The 16,658-nt window shown below is 35.3% G+C and overlaps 1 protein-coding gene across 5 annotated transcripts in view; it reads left to right on the forward strand.

Moving 5' to 3' along the window:
- Positions 1-16,658, forward strand: part of LOC121086374 (transformation/transcription domain associated protein) — a 96,922-nt gene that overhangs the window by 3,998 nt on the left and 76,266 nt on the right. For all 5 annotated transcript variants that reach the window (XM_040590043.1, XM_040590046.1, XM_040590045.1 and 2 more), the window contains 16 exons: positions 1,275-1,385; positions 1,930-2,034; positions 2,693-2,776; positions 3,501-3,557; positions 4,222-4,347; positions 4,665-4,742; positions 4,981-5,069; positions 6,029-6,125; positions 6,491-6,629; positions 9,243-9,321; positions 10,335-10,569; positions 12,503-12,830; positions 12,952-13,049; positions 13,693-13,887; positions 14,398-14,589; positions 16,328-16,493. In XM_040590043.1, coding sequence (XP_040445977.1) covers positions 1,275-1,385; positions 1,930-2,034; positions 2,693-2,776; positions 3,501-3,557; positions 4,222-4,347; positions 4,665-4,742; positions 4,981-5,069; positions 6,029-6,125; positions 6,491-6,629; positions 9,243-9,321; positions 10,335-10,569; positions 12,503-12,830; positions 12,952-13,049; positions 13,693-13,887; positions 14,398-14,589; positions 16,328-16,493 — 2,179 coding nt within the window. The remainder of the gene's footprint in view (positions 1-1,274; positions 1,386-1,929; positions 2,035-2,692; positions 2,777-3,500; positions 3,558-4,221; positions 4,348-4,664; positions 4,743-4,980; positions 5,070-6,028; positions 6,126-6,490; positions 6,630-9,242; positions 9,322-10,334; positions 10,570-12,502; positions 12,831-12,951; positions 13,050-13,692; positions 13,888-14,397; positions 14,590-16,327; positions 16,494-16,658) is intronic.

Here is a 16,658-nt window from a genome sequence, read left to right on the forward strand (position 1 = left end):
GCTCCATCACGTGTGGTAGTGACTTGGGAAGACTTAACTCCAAACATTTCCTTCTTCTTCCCCCAACTTTATATGCCGAGCATGACGTCATATGGTATGGAATATCCCTTTGGTCAGCTGTTCTGGCTGTGTCCCGGTTTCTTTACCCCCAGCCTACTCGCTGGTAGGGTGGTGTGAGAAGGAGAAAAGGCCTTGACTGTGTCGAAGCACTGTTCACCCTCTGTTCACCCCATACTAGCTACTATGAAAAAAATAAACTCTGTCCCAGCCAAAATCAGCACATGTATTTAAAATGTTTTTGTGCCCTTGCTATGATATCGGTCTGCTTTCTTAAAAGCCCTTGGAATAAAAGCCCCTTTATTTGGACAGTGCCTAGTATAATATGATTTATGGTTGTGTGCTATGAAAAGTTACTGCAAAGTAGAGAATAGCAGTGGAAATCTGTAAAAGGAGGAGGCTTTTTGCAAAGTAGAGAATAGCAGTGGAAATCTGTAAAAGGAGGAGGCTTTATAAAATTTTTATGTTGTTCAAGGAATAATGTGAAATGCCTGTATAGATTTTTCAGAATAATGCTGCATTCTCATTTGTACCTTTATTAACAGACCAGTATGCTTCTGTATCACAGATGCTTCAGAGAATTGCCTAACAGCATATACATAAACTACAGCCGAGATTCCAAATAAACCTCACAGTGGCCAAGTTAGGTTTTCTTTTAAGGCAGATAAAGCTTGCTTGTCTAATATTTCCAGTAGTGCAAGATAGTTTTCACAGTGGAAAGTAATGCTGTCAGTTTGGGTGATGTGTGCATGTACACATATTGCAGAAAAATCTAAAATCTCAATTTAACAGTGGCTGAAAAGTCTTGGGAGTCCTAGAGCAATGAAATGAGAGCGTGCCTGTCAGTCTTTCTTGTTCAAGAATGTCTAAAGCGCTTTGGCTTTTTCTTTTCCCTCCTATTTAAACTGGCCATGTGTTATGCCCATTTTATTTTCCATGTGAGATGACAGTGTTAAAGTTAAAAAAAATCATATTACAGTCCATTGGAATTGAAGGAAAGACATTAATTTGTATTCACTTTTGTTTGTTTCATGAATAGTTCATGAATAACACTCTGTAGTGTGTTAGCAGACACGTGTAATCACTGAATCTATTAAAAAGTCACTGAAAATGTTTGATAGTGGCTCTGAATGTAATTTAGTGTCATCTGTGTAATTCCGATTATATCTGTCTCCCCATTTTTGTTATTTTTTTTGTTTTGTTTTGTTCTTAATTAGAATGTGACATCATCCCCTCAATATTCTACGTTCTTGGAACACATCATCCCTAGGTTTCTCACCTTTCTACAGGATGGAGAAGTTCAGTTTCTGCAGGAGAAGCCAGCACAGGTAAACTGTGTGGAGCATCTCTTACCTTTTTGCAATGTGTATGCCAGACTACTTGTTCAGTGAACTACTTGATTATCCTAATGAACCGATTTATGTATGGACTTTGTGTTAAAAATAGATCTGTCATTTGGAGTGAAATTGAGTAAGTCCAGTTTCTAAAAAAGTTACTTACAAACTTTGCAAATCTGGGCTTCTACGAAAAATGAGGAAAACCAGGTGAAACAGAATTGGCTTTCTCACTGGAATATAACAGAATGTTAGAAATTTATGAATTTACTATGGGATGAAAGGCAAATGTATGTCAGTAAATACTTAAATTGGACTTTAAGAAACTGTGAACTTTTAAAATTTGCCTTATTTACATTTGTGGGTAGTAGGAAGAGTTATTTTATATGTTTATGTCCGCATAAAGTAAAATGGCTTTTTTTTAAGCATGCAGAATTATTAAGCTGAAAAGATGTTGCAACCAATTGTTGGTTTCTGTGTGCTTTTGAAAAGTTCTATCATATCTTTATTTTCTTGTCTTTTTTTTATTTTTTTACAGCAACTCCGAAAGCTAGTGCTTGAAATCATTCACAGGATACCAACAAACGAACATCTTCGTCTTCATACCAAAAATATCCTGTCTGTGATGTTTAGATTTCTAGAGGTATTTTTATTTTTATTTTTTCTCTTAAAACTGTTTCAGGTTTGCAAAAGTTTTTCCTCTTCTTTCTTGATCTCCAAAAATTTCTGGGGCTAGGATTTCAAATAGCTGTTCTTCTAGAGCAAAGGTGGAAGGGCATTCTATTTACGCTTCACCAGTGTGGTATCTTATTGTCTACAGGTTTTCTGCATGTTCTGTCCTTTGGAAACTTGGATTTTCTCATACTAGATAAATTTCATTCATGAATGTTTTTCTGGGGGATATCTTATTCTAGAGAGTTTGTTTTGTTTCTTACTTGGAACTGAAAGAGTGGTCATTTGAAGCTCCGAAAAAATAGCCTGCTGTACGTGGAGGTGTCTTGGTGTGTAAATAGCCCCACTTGGGTCTCACTGTCCGTGGGGCAATAGAAACAGGTCTGATGGTATAGAGTGGTTGCAACTTCTGGTTTTTGTTCCAGTAGGAATGAATTTAATTTTAACCATACTCTTTAATTTAATTAGATTAAGTTGTATCATAGGAAGGGTATCTTGCTTATGCAAATTCATATTACTGGGGCACTTGTAGGTTGCTGAGTTGAGTATAATTTTATGGAGTTTTTAAGTACTTAAGGAGTAGTTGAAGAATGCAGCAGTAGGCTCACTAAAGATTCTCATTTTTTCAGACGGAGAATGAAGAAAATGTACTGATTTGCTTAAGAATAATTATTGAATTGCACAAACAGTTCCGACCAGCAATCACTCAAGAAGTAGGTCATAAATCTTGTTAGATGGTATAGAACTTACTGCCATGCCCTTTGGAATTGTTATTTTGTTCAGATGGGTAGGTGGGTTGGTTTGAGTTTTCCTGCTGTTCTTTTGTGTTGGCTGATCTGTTGTGATAACAGTATATTTAATTTTTTTTTTACTGTAAAGTAAAAGAAGATTGGGTAGTGCTTGCACCCCTGGGAAAAAACACAAATTGTTAAAGCCGAGTTGTCTTTGCTTTAAGTGTTCATGGGCAATATAATTAGACTAAGTAATAAAATTCCCACAGAAGGCAAGAGAATTGGTGCCTTTTTAATTTGTGAAGAGAAAATCCTGGAAAAAGAATATTAAATTCTTCCCCCCTCCACCCCTTGCTTCTGTCTTGTGACTCATGAAAGGAGTATTTGAAAGTGTGCGTTTTTATTCTGTTGCTTTCTTTACTTGCTTTTCTCCTGGGAAGACTTTGTTGGTTAATAGTAATTTTTTCTAATACTTTATTGGAACTATGTTGAGATGATAAGTAAATTGGATTCTTTCCAAGTGCGACTCAAATGAATATTGGCAGAACAGAAGGAAATAGGAGAACACTTTCAAATTTTTTCAAATGTAATGAAAAATATACTGTAGTGGTGACTTAAGATTTTATGTGATTATACTGTTAATATAGAGATTCTAAAATTGTGATTTTTTTTTTTCTTTATGGTAAACTGACTTCTTCCTTCTTAGATCCATCATTTTTTGGACTTTGTGAAACAGATTTACAAGGAACTTCCAAAAGTAGTGGTAAGCGTTTTATTTCTTAAATTGCCCTTGCTATAGTCAGAAAACTGGTTTCTATGTCTTAATTTTATCTCTAAAATATATTAACATAATTACTTTTGTATTTAGTGATACAAAGTAATTATCATTTTAATACATTTTTTTAAGAAAAATAAATTAAAAATGGATAAATTTAGATTTTGAATTAGAAAAACGTGTTTCTAGCACAGTATTACTAGTATGAGAAAAGCGAGGTAAACTTAGGTAATTAAGCACTGGTCAGTTGACTGGTGTCCATGTTGCCAAATGTTGGGTTTTTTTTTTTTTTGAGGGAAGGGCGAGGTGATGTACTTTGCAGCAGATAGAGCTCTTAAGCGTGCTTGGTGTCTGTGCAGAACAGCGCCTGCTCTTCCTCACTGGTACAGAATATCTGTTGGGAGCTTTTTCTTCAGCAAAAGAACCACCTTGGTGGGGATGTTTTTCCACTTCTTGCTGTAGCAGCAGTGAAAGATTGCAGGGTATGTGTGTAGTCCTGGTACATACTGCTGTGAAAATGTCCTGTGCAGAGAAGAAAAAACTGTCTGCCGTAAGCTGTGGGGAAAAAATATATGCAGGAATTCTAATGGGATAAAGGGCCTTTTGACTGTTACTGGCATTATTATATTTTTCCTCTGCTCTTTGCTTGTAGAATCGGTATTTTGAGAATCCTCAGGTGATTCCAGAGAACACAGTTCCTACTCCTGAAATGGTTGGCATGATTACCACAATTGTGGTGAAAGTAAATCCTGAGCGAGAAGATAGTGAAACAAGAACAGTGAGTATTCTAACTGCTCTTTAGCTATGAGACTGTATTGCAATACCCCAGATCACAAGGGCAGGTAAAGATAATAAGCTTTCTTTTTGCTTGTTTTTCCTATCAAGATTTATTTGTAGAAGCTGATTGAAACTTTCCATGTATTTTCTATTACAGGATTTTTATTTAATGGAGTACCATATGGTTTTGTGCTTTTAAAATGTTATTATTGCTAAATATAGTGCTATTAAAATGAGCAGTTTCTTTAAAAAGGTATTTGGAATACTTCTTTGAATTAATAATTAAACTGTTTATAAGACACGTGTTCTTTCTTTCAGCATTCTATAATTCCCAGAGGATCTTTATCTCTAAAGGTCTTGGCTGAGCTACCTATTATTGTTGTTCTTATGTATCAGGTTAGTATACTCCAGTATTTTGCATATAAATACTTTCTATTACTGAGCGGCTTGTGTAACTTCTGCGAGCTAACATATCAGTAAAAATGAACGCAATATATTTTTGAGATTAAAATATGGTCTAAAAATGAGCTGCTGAGATTTTGTCATTTTTTCTGTAGCTGTCAAGTAAGTTGACTGCAAGGGACTTGTACATTTCTCTAATTATACCTCTTTTTTTGTTGGTTTTTTTTTTAAGCTCTACAAACTGAATATTCATAATGTAGTAGCTGAATTTGTGCCCTTGATTATGAACACTATTATAATACAGGTTTCTGCTCAAGCAAGGTAAGAGCGTTTTAACAGTGTTTTGATGATATTTGGGATAAACTTCTTAGATGTGCCATGCACTATTGCCCAAAATATTTTTGTCGTATATCTTTTGATCTTTGCTTTTAGTCTTACTGCTTTTAATCTCAAAAGTAGCAATGATTATTTGACTTAAAATTGTCAAAATTTTGTAAGTGAAGTAATTGGCAAATCTGAATATTCCCATTATATGGCATTGATACAATCCATAGTTGTGCAGTAGATGCCAATTTTTTATTTGGTTATGCTTTTTTTTGAATGAATTTCTAAATTGTAGAGTTTTTATAGTTTCTGACAGAAATCCGTATTACCAGAAATAGTATGTGACTCTTGACAGTACGAGATCATATTAGCTGGGATACTTGCTGTTGGTTAATCTTTACTATACCACCAGTGGTGTATTTTTGCTCTTCCAACGCATAGCTTAGGTAGAGCCTTGTGGTGTTGCAGATGACGGGTGCTGCTTTTCTTGCTTCACAGAGAGGTTTCTAAGGAGCAGTAAGTGATGCTGAGCAAGGCAGCAAGAGTAAGATCTCTGTCTTTCCCTGTCTGCCAGAATAATCTGAATAAGTGGTTGAAGCTTGAGACAGACAGACAGACAAGGCTGTGGGAGGGTGTATTGCTTGGAGGAAAAAAATTGCTCTAGTTAGGGGAATGGAGCCAGGTGCTTGATGCTAATGTATTGGCTTGGCTTTCTATAGAAAGTTGAAAATTGTATGGCTGCCTCAGGGCTGTGCATTTCTACTTAAAGCGTAAGATTCTGGGAATTTGAATGGCAGAGAGCTTGTTGAAAATGGGCTCTCCCATGATGATTTTATTCCATTATGAAGCAAGAACCTCACTACAAGGTGATGTAATTTGAAACTTCTGTGAATTTTCTGAATGAAGGTATTAAAAAGGAGGAACAAAATTGTAAACACTGCTCAATTTTATTTCAGGCAACATAAACTTTACAACAAGGAATTGTATGCCGATTTTATTGCTGCTCAAATTAAAACATTGTCTTTTTTGGCTTACATCATAAGAATTTACCAGGTAGGTTGTGTTTTTTTTAACTTTATTACTCTTAGTGCAACAGATAGCTCTCTAGTTAAATTAATGGTAGGCAAGTGACCACCATGAGGGCATTGGGGATTGGAGGGAAGAGCAGTTGTGTAGCAGATCTGAAGACGGGGCTATACTTGGTTGTCCTTTCAGAAGGATTCTCATGTGAATGCAAACTCAAAATGTGCCATTCCACCCACCCCGGGCACCTATGGAATGGCTATTGTATTTTGATTTTAGAAGTACTTCTTAAAGAGAAATGAGTGAATTTTACGTGAATGTTATTTTGCAAATATAAAGCAAACCTTTAAAATACAATGTCATAATAATTGTATTCATGCTATTTTTTGTTATAGGAATTGGTGTCTAAGTACTCTCAGCAAATGGTAAAAGGAATGCTGCAGTTGCTCTCCAACTGTCCAGCTGAAACAGCACACCTTCGGAAGGAGCTTCTGATTGCTGCTAAGCACATCTTGACAACAGACTTGAGGAACCGTATGTAGTACTTAATTTTAAAAATGTATCTATAAACTGGAAAGATTTCAACTATTTCTGTGTATTTAAGAGACATACTGCTTATTACTTGTTTTGGACTATTACATACTTTTGATTATTTTGGGGTGTGTGATATTTGTTTTGTCTTTTTTCTTTTTCTTTAAAAAAATTATCATCTGAATAAGATTGCATACTGCTGGCAGACTGAACGAGTAGCTTTTCTAGTTTTCCAAGTATCTGTTGTTCCAAGTAATTACCATTTGAGGATAAACATTTGTGTTGGTTTGTAATTGTTCCTACAATTATATGGATACTTTAAAATACCTGTTATTTTATGTTATATATATATATAAATACAATAACCTGAGTGGAAGTAGTTTTGTCAAAACCTGATGCCATATGTTTGATTCAGCTCATAGTATGTATTTCTAGCAGAGGAAAAGCCATTTTTGGTGTGCTTGAATTAACCAAGTTTGGTGGCTATGTTCTGTTTTGGCAGAATTGCGAAACTGGAGATGAGTGTACTCTGTAAAGTACTAACTTCTATCTTTTCATCTTTACTGAGTGGTACCCTTTCTTTTTCTTCTGCTAACAGCAATTATGGAGCAGTGTGATGCCTTACAGGTGGTGTTAGCTTACTAAAAAAATAGCATGTTTCCTAGTTCTGGCATTTAGTATTGTGGTCACATGGAAAGCTGTTTCTTTGGTTATTTTTTGGCTAGCTGTAGAAGATAAGGCTTCAGTCATTCTGCTGGTGCAGTGCAACTTACTTGAAAACATGAATGTTAAGGGGAGTGTTTCATGTTTGTGGGTCTTGCCATTGGCATTATTGTTCTCAGTGAAAGAATCTTTCAGACTGAGTCTTCTGTTTTGATTGAGAGTTGACAAATAATGCCATTGTACCTTACTGTGATGTGTTTTGTGGAACTTTGCTTCTGATTCCTAAAAGTGAGGGTGGAGGTGAAACTGTACTCGCTCTCTCCACTATTATCACTGCAAAGACCGCCCCTGTCTAAGAATATCAGCAAAATGTGGTGTGTACATAAATATTAGATGGAGGTTTTAAAACCTGGCTTAGAAGATAGAATTCAAATTGAATTTAGAAACTTACCTGTTTTCATCCATATTAAGCCATTTCTTTTGAGAATTTTTACTGATGTGTCCATTTCAAAAAGCTAGAATGGTTTGTATGGTGTTTCTGAAATTCTAATGACTGAACGTTGTGACCATTTCTTAATTTCAGTGCAAAATATTCTTAAGTTACAAAGTTTAAGGAGAGTTCTATCAGTGGTCTGGTGTAAACTATTGCTGCTTGCTTTGTTTTAATTTCTCTTGCTAGCTCACATTAGGAGTCACAGCACAGGAATATGAATGTTAAATGTGTTCAACACACAAACTCTCAATTTGCATTTCCTTTGCTTTTTTTCATTGTCAGGATTTGTGCCTTAATCTCTTTGCTAACACTAGTGCATCTAAGACTGTTTTTTCAGAGTGGTTTGATGATCAAAGGTAGTTCCTTTCCAACCATCTTTTTGACTCCCCTTATTTCTCCACAGTATTATTTGCTGGCGATGACTGAATTTATTCCCACATCATGACTGCTGTGGTGGTTGCATTGTAAAATAATGGATTGTCTTTGCTCCCATTCTTAATTTGCTTTTTCCACTGTAATTTTTTCAGATCTCTGCCCTCCTCAAAAATCAGTGCCAGTGCTTTCCTTTTCTCTTTCTCTGTATTTTTGCAGAATGTCACATTCTCTTAAAGCAAAGACAGCTACTATCTTGTCCTTTTCATTTAAGTAGACCTCACTGATTCCTTGTCTATTTCAGATTTCATTCAGGAAATGATGAATTTTTACCTTTATTATTGTTTGGAAATCTGTGGAGAATGGAGGCTGCTGGATATTCCTCTTTGTCTTTATTTGTCTTTTTGCTTATTTTTTACTAATTTTTAGCTTGTTGCGTTATTTGGAGGTGGAAGCAGTTAATCCGTCCTGTCATTTCCATCATCTGCCTTCGGGGGGGAGCAACCTAATCAATTCTGTGAACCTGTTGATTTCTGTATTTAAAAACCACATGCCTCTTTGGTCTTGCTTTGCCACTTGATTTTGTTTTTGAAATCTTCCTTTTGTTCCTTGGACACCAAGTTGCATGTTGCTGCAAGTTGCTCCTTATATTTTGGGATAGAGCTTGTATAAGATGCCAGGCAAAATTGAGTTGTGTTGTACAGTGTTGCCCAAACTTGTCCTTTTCAGTAGCTCATTCGTTAAATTTTAAAATTTCTGCAAAGTTGAAAATAAGCATTTTTTTCTCTTTCCAGATGTAACTGTTTTTGTAACATCAGTGCTGTGGCTTTGCCTGTGTACTGTGTACTCAAGGGGCAGGTGTCAGTGGAGTTCATAGTCACAAGAGGTTAATTGAGAGTTTCCTTGTAACTGACACTGCCTTTTATAAGCTTCAGGAATGAATTTTATAATAAAACCACTTTTCTGACTTAGGTATAAATACCTAAGTTGCATGATTTAATGCTTAAGTATCTTATTTTGATTATTTCTTTTGCCAATCATTTTTTCATTGCTTTTTCTTTTTTCTCTTTATTTTTTTTAAATTACAGAATTTATTCCATGTATGGACAAACTATTTGATGAATCTATACTAATTGGCTCTGGATACACTGCCCGAGAGACACTGAGGTATGACAAAGTTTGGAGTGCCTGCCGCAGCTGGTTTCTTTCAAGGTTTACCAACATTTTAGGGTCCTAAATCTTTGCTTTAAATAACTAATTTTATTAGATCATAATATTCAAATGGTTTCTGCTGCTGTAAAGAGTGGTGGTTCTTTAACACTTTTGATGGCGTAGCATGGTAGTGTGAGTGTAGGGCAAAATGAGATAAATGGGTGAATGAAAATTATTTCATGTTTTGAATTACAGAGCACAGCCACAACAGTGGTCACAATGAAATCAACTCAGTGTCTTCCCAGTATTTCAAGAAATACATCTTGTGTCCAGTGTAAAATCTGAATGAAAGTTTAAACTGTTTTATCAATCAGTACCTTAAAACTTACTCATTTGAATTGAAAAAAAAAAAAAAATGAGGAGTATACTTACTTGCTGTGTCTCCAAATGTACTAGTTTTTAGGTGCTTTTGCAGACCAAATCAAAATATATGAACTGGCAGAATTGTTTCCTCATACTGAAGTATCAAGTGTACCTTATTGACAACATGTATTAGATTGAGAAGTATCTGCCAGATGCTTAAACCTGGTATTTGAAAAGAAATTATATTAAAAATTTATCAGGTTTTGTAACTACTTCTGAAATGAAGAATCATCAGCAGTTAATTGTGAAACAGCTTACCAACACTGCTTAAAATGTGGCTTACAACACACTAATTTGCTTTTAATTGTATGTAAATGAAAATATGTGCTGGGGATGTTCAGCAGTGGGGGAAGAAAGATCAGAGAGGTAATATCAGTGTTGTGGGATAAATTAATGAATGCATCTTTGGTTAGATTGTACAGGTTATAATTCTCTTGTGTAATTGTAAAAGCCGTGTGAGCTCTGGATTTGCATATAAAAAAAGTAGAAAATCTGGATTTAGAATCTTGGAAATAGCTCTAGGCAGTAATTATTGGTTAAGTCCAATTAACAACAATTTTAATTGTCCTCAATGTGTTTTCTTCATTTCTTGTTTTTACTGATAGACCACTTGCATATAGTACACTGGCAGACCTGGTACATCATGTCCGTCAGCATTTACCACTCAACGATCTCTCCCTTGCTGTCCAGTTATTTGCCAAGAACATTGATGATGAGTCCTTGCCTAGCAGTATCCAGACAATGTCGTGCAAGCTTCTGCTAAATTTGGTAGACTGTATCCGTTCCAAAAGTGAACAGGAAAATGGAAATGGTAGAGATATCCTCATGAGAATGCTGGAGGTATTGATTTAAAACATTCAATAAGAAGTTGAATATCCTATTTTATAGTATGTTGTCAATCTCATTTTACTTTCTCCTTTCTTCAGAAATGAGAGTATATAGAAACAGTCTGCATACTGTATTTCATTTTAGTACCTCAGAGAAGGGTTTTTAAAATGCTGTGCAACAGGGACCATCTCTCAAGTATAGCAGAGATGCTTTGCCAACTCAGCTTATTCATTCAATGACTTCTTTCAAAGAAGGAAATGATGTCTGTGATGCTGGGGGTAGCTTAACTGTTATTGTTATTTAAATTTTTCTTTTAAAATTTAGTTGTAATCTTCCCTCCCCACCCCTGCTTAAGGGTATGTAAGAAAGGTATTCTTTAATGCCTTCTGTGTGTGTGTTTTGTCTTTTTTTAAACCCTGAAAGAGGATTATTTCACAGGTCCTCGGCATAGCCCAATACTATGTGTAAAACGTGAAATATTTGTACTCTGAGGACCTACTGATCCTTTTTAAGGATCTTTTTTATATGGAGGCTTTTTTTCGTGGTTTTTTTTTTTTAAATCAGGGATGCACCTGAAAAGCTGGCCTCCCTGGTGTAGTGCAAGTGAAGCAATACCTGTTTGCTGTAGCCAGGTTGTTAATGGAAAAAGATTGTGTAGTGTTTCTTCTGCCATAACATGAAGATACACTCAATTGTAGAGTAAAACACTTCTAGGGTGAATACTGGTTTAATAATCTCATTTTGGGATGCGAGAACATGGCTTGAAATCTAAATCAAACTGGTGTTAATGCTTTAAAATAACTGAGGAAGCTGTATGGCTGGTTGTTTTGGAAAGGGAGATGTAGGAATTCTGAATGTCGTGGATCCCCTGCATCATTGACGCTTCTCTGTCATTGACAGCCTGTTGTGGTTCTGAATGCACCAGGGAAGCGATTTAGTCATTTTAGTAATTTTCAGATTATTTGGTATTAACTGTGACCTTATTTTTTTCTTAAGGTAGCAGTAGTTTAGGGAATGGCTTTCATCCTAAATACAAAATACAAGTGACAGTGCAAGTGAAAAATCTGGATAATATGCATTGTAATGGGACCTTTATTCCAGATTTCTCGTCCTGGAGTAGCTTTCTCGTAGGGTTGTCTTCCAAATAAACTTGTGCTTTTTCCCCCTACTTTTTGAAAAAAATCTGTAGTGTTGCACAGTTGTTTTTTATTTGATAAACAAGTGTTCGTTTTGTAATTAATATGTGAATTCAGAGAAGATACATCTAGGGAAGAGGGGGGTGTACAGAACTGTGGCGGTAGTTGGGAAATATCTGAGCAAGCTGAGTACATCTAGACTTTAAAAGCTGGGAAGTACAGAAAATTTTGAACTGAAACCTTGTACAACATGTCTCTTGTTTAGTATTGGCCAAGTGGCAGGAATGTTGGGAGACTGTTCTGCAAGATTGATTATTGCTTTCTAAATCTGATATATTGCATAAAACTAAAACTTAACCCTATAATGAATACATCTTTGAATACATCTTTTAATACATCTTACATATGTTACAAATAGGTCTGAAAAATTTGAGGCATTTATGCTTAATAGTACACATTTTTAGACTGAAATATTAAGTCTTATTTTAAAAAATGTATTCAGATAGCTCTTCATTTTAAGTTAAGTGGAATTGTAGAGAGATCCAATTTTAGTTGATGGTTTTACTAGTTTTCAGCAAATATTTTTACTCTTGGAACTTGTTAAAGGTAAGCAAACTACTTTGTTGATACGCTTAATGTTTGCAGTGATCTGAATGACTTCAGAAATGGTCATAAATCTTACTGGTTTCGGTCTGCTGAATTGAAGTATTAGTATTACTAAATTCAGAATGATTTTTGAAGAAGAAACTTACTTTTTGTTTTCTTCCCCCTCCCTGCTTTTTCATTTCCCTTCCCTCTTTGTGCCTTAGGTTTTTGTTCTGAAATTTCACACCATAGCACGGTACCAGCTTTCTGTAATTTTTAAAAAATGCAAGCCACAGTCTGAACTTGGGGCTGCTGAAGCCGCATTACCTGGAGTACCAACAGCAGCAAATGCAGCACCTGTTCCTGTTCCATCTCCTGCCCCAGCCACTCCAGTGGCCCCTGCACCAGTACCTGTATTTGAAAAACAAGGGGAGAAAGAAAAAGAAGATAAACAGACATTTCAGGTCACAGATTGTCGAAGCTTAGTAAAAACTTTGGTCTGTGGTGTCAAGACAATCACGTGGGGCATAACATCATGCAAAGCTCCTGGTGGTAAAACTGCATCTATTTAATTACTTTTATCTTTTGTAATTCTACAGTTAAAACTCCCTAGCATGAAAGCAAGTAGTATTTTTAATGGTTAACTACTGTCTTATTCTTTATCTTTTTTCAGAAGCACAGTTCATTCCCAATAAGCAGTTACAACCTAAGGAGACTCAAATATATATAAAACTGGTAAAATATGCAATGCAAGCTTTAGATATTTATCAGGTATGTAACCTGGCTGCATAGCACTCTTATTTATACAGTTACTGTGTGTTAGATCTTTTAATAAGGATTTGTTTGTCAGCTAGAAGACAAATTTCACATGTAGTATATTTTCATTAAATCTTCAACTTCAGGACCACAGCTATTAGGAAATTTCATGAATTTCGAAGTACTTATTGCTTGCAAGGAATAAATTATTTTTTTAACACTGTTATTGTCTATTTATGCAGGCAGGTTAGACTGGAAAAAAATGGTCTTTCACATAGCGGATTAAATCTTTTCTTCAAAGAGATATTTTTTGTATCAGTTGAAGCATTCACGTGGCTGTGTTTATGTTCTGTAGTTAAAGTAGTGATGAAATGCCAATGTACATGATCTGGAATTACGTAACTTTAGAAATGCACTGTGATGTCTCCTGCTGTAGTTGTTTTCCACCCTGACTTCATGGTTTTAAAATCTGTGCTGAAAACTCTTATTTTAATATTTTCATTGTCACTGTTGGCTCTTGGCCCAACTTCTAATTGTATGGGGCTTGCATGTGAAACCTGTAGTGTATCAGGTTTTTCCAAAACCTTTTTTTAAGGGTAGTAGGGGAAAAGTTATTCAAATTCTGTAACCAATATATGTGTTTTCTCAATTGCTGTAGGTCCAAATAGCAGGAAATGGACAGACCTATGTTCGAGTAGCAAATTGTCAGACAGTCAGAATGAAAGAGGAGAAGGAAGTTCTCGAGCATTTTGCTGGTGTGTTCACAATGATGAACCCTTTAACTTTTAAAGAAATCTTTCAAACTACTGTTCCTTATATGGTGGAGAGAATCTCAAAAAACTATGCTCTCCAGGTATTATGTTTTTGTTTACTTTTTTCAGATGATAATAAAGAGCACTTAAAAAATAGCTTATGCCTCGGAAGTACACAAGGCTGGGTTTATAAATGGTAATGTTGAAATCAGCATGCAAGATTTGAAGCAGTCTATAAAAATACTTTGTAAAGATGGGTTTTCAAAAACTTTCCAGATTAAATGATGCAATACAAACATGAGCACTTCAGTTTAGAAGATACGAATGGACTTTATTCTTGAAAAGTATTAACATTGTGGAGTTCTTTTTTTTCTTCAGGTAGTGTTAGTGTTCTGCAGTTTTACAGAACACTAGTCCTATAATAAACATTAAACTTGAATACCTAAGTAATATGCATGTTTGTTTTCCATTGAGAATAACCTGAATCACTTGGGTAGTGGTGGAGGTGGGGGAAGAAATCTGTCTTAGTTTTTTGTTTTAAATTGGTAGTGCATTTATCCCTCTGTTCCTTTCATTACAGCAACAATAACTCTTGTGGTTTCCTTTTACAGATTGTTGCCAATTCCTTCTTGGCAAACCCTACTACCTCTGCCCTCTTTGCAACGATTTTGGTAGAGTATCTTCTGGATCGGCTGCCAGAAATGGGCTCTAATGTGGAACTCTCCAATCTGTATCTCAAGCTGTTCAAGTTAGTCTTTGGCTCAGTTTCACTATTTGCAGCTGAAAACGAACAAATGCTGAAGGTAAAGGTCATTTGTGTTAAAAATAAAAAAAATATCTGTTTTGACTTAATACGTTCTTCAGATGTGTGAAGAAATTTTGTTTTACACTAACATTTCATAGTGTTTTCGTGTTTGAACCACTGTTAGTGATATATCTCCATTTTTTCCAAATGCCCAGTACATTGCCTTATTTATGAGATAGTTTCTGTGAACGTTTGCTTCATATTTGAAACTATAAAGTGACATACTAATTCTGAGTATAAATGACTGATACGTGCTTGTGGCCTGATTAGGATTACCACAGACCTGTGTAACTTCATGGTCAGGATATGCTTATCTTCTTGCATGTTTTTTCCCCTTTGTTTCCATATTAATTTAAGACTTTTGCTTAGACTGGAATCACTTTTTTGTGTGTTCGTGAATCTTGTTCATTCATGTCATATTCGATGACATGTACCTCTCGAGTCAGTTATTTCTGTGCTTTTAAGAAGTCTAGGTTAAGGAATGCTATTCTTTTCTATTGACAACATATTGCCTGTGTATTCCAAGGATCTATTTATGTTGATGAGGTCATCATTCAGTGAGGTTAGAAATACTGAGCTTGAAGCTAGTGTGTTTTTAATCATAAAAGTAACAGCTGCCTATATCCAGAAATAATTGAACGTTGCTCCTTCTCTCATAATTTCTCTCTATTTCTCTTCTTCCAACTTAACATTTCTGATACAGGTAACTGTGTGATAATTGTTTCGGTGCTGAATGATTTGTTACAGTAAGTTTAGTTCAGTTTTCTGTGCAGAACAGAGTAGGGACTACTAGTTTCCAGATTCTTTGAAAGATAAAAGTAATATGAAGGAATATTCATAAGTAGTATGAGCCAATATTCATATAATCTTGCTTAAATTCTTCTAGTTTGTCATCAGAATCAAGGTCATTAGGATTTTATAAGCTGCAAATTCAATTTAAAGAGTGCGATTTACTACCTTCACAGTCTGATGCTTCTGTTGTGGGTGGTTTTTTTGGGGTGGTGTTTTTTTTGTTTTGTTTCCACAGGATTGATGATACGGGCCTTGGGTAGACAATTTAATCGAATGATGAAGGCTATTTGCAGTATTTGCATAGCAGTATAGAAAGCTTTTGGATGTTAATAAAATCCAGCATTGTGTCACTGTTTGTCCCTGATCCGTGAGAATCCTTGTCTTTATCAATGATTTTTAATGATTCTTGCAAACTGTTGATGTCCTCTGTTCTGAAGGCCACCAGTTTCATAGCTGTTTTTTTACTTGTAAAAGTTTGCTTTCAAAGTAAAATTTTAGCATTCACGAAAATGAAGAATTAGTGATGAAATTAGATCAGTAGTAAATTAATATTGTGAAATGTCTTCTCTTGTCATTCTGACACTTCTGATTTCTGCTACACGTCCCTAGGTTCTGTGGAGCAAATATTTTTCATTGTGTCAGATTTACAGTATGTTTCGTTGTTCTAATGAAGTTATTGCTGGAAGTAGCAAGCAGAATTGATCATTTGGCTAATATGAAAGCAGGGTTTAACTAATTAAACAGTGCCCTAGGTTCCTGATACCGTTCAAATACAGGTTTACTTTTCAACAATTCTTCAACAGCGGTATAAAATCAGCATATGTTGTAGTACTTGGAATAGCGGAAGGTTTTTTATCTGAAAAACTTGTTTCATGCTAAACTCGTACAGTATAATGATAAAATCGATCATTTTTAATCTTAAAGCATTTTTTTTTTTTTTTTAGCCACATTTGCACAAGATTGTGAACAGCTCTATGGAACTTGCACAGACTGCCAAAGAGCCTTACAACTATTTCCTGCTGCTCAGAGCACTGTTCAGATCTATCGGAGGAGGCAGTCACGATCTGTTATATCAAGAATTCTTGCCACTGTTACCAAACTTACTGCAAGGTAGAGCAATACCTTCTTTCCCCTCCCCAGTTTCTGATCTTTTTGTGTAAATAGTAGTAATAAAGTTACGTTATGTAATTCAAAACCCTCAAACTGAAGCCCTAACCCTGATAAGTAGGTTCTTATTTTGAACTTATCAGTTGATTATCTTGAATGTGGCTTGTT

The sequence above is a fragment of the Falco naumanni genome, chromosome 4 (genome assembly GCF_017639655.2).
Source record: "Falco naumanni isolate bFalNau1 chromosome 4, bFalNau1.pat, whole genome shotgun sequence".
NCBI lineage: Eukaryota > Metazoa > Chordata > Aves > Falconiformes > Falconidae > Falco > Falco naumanni.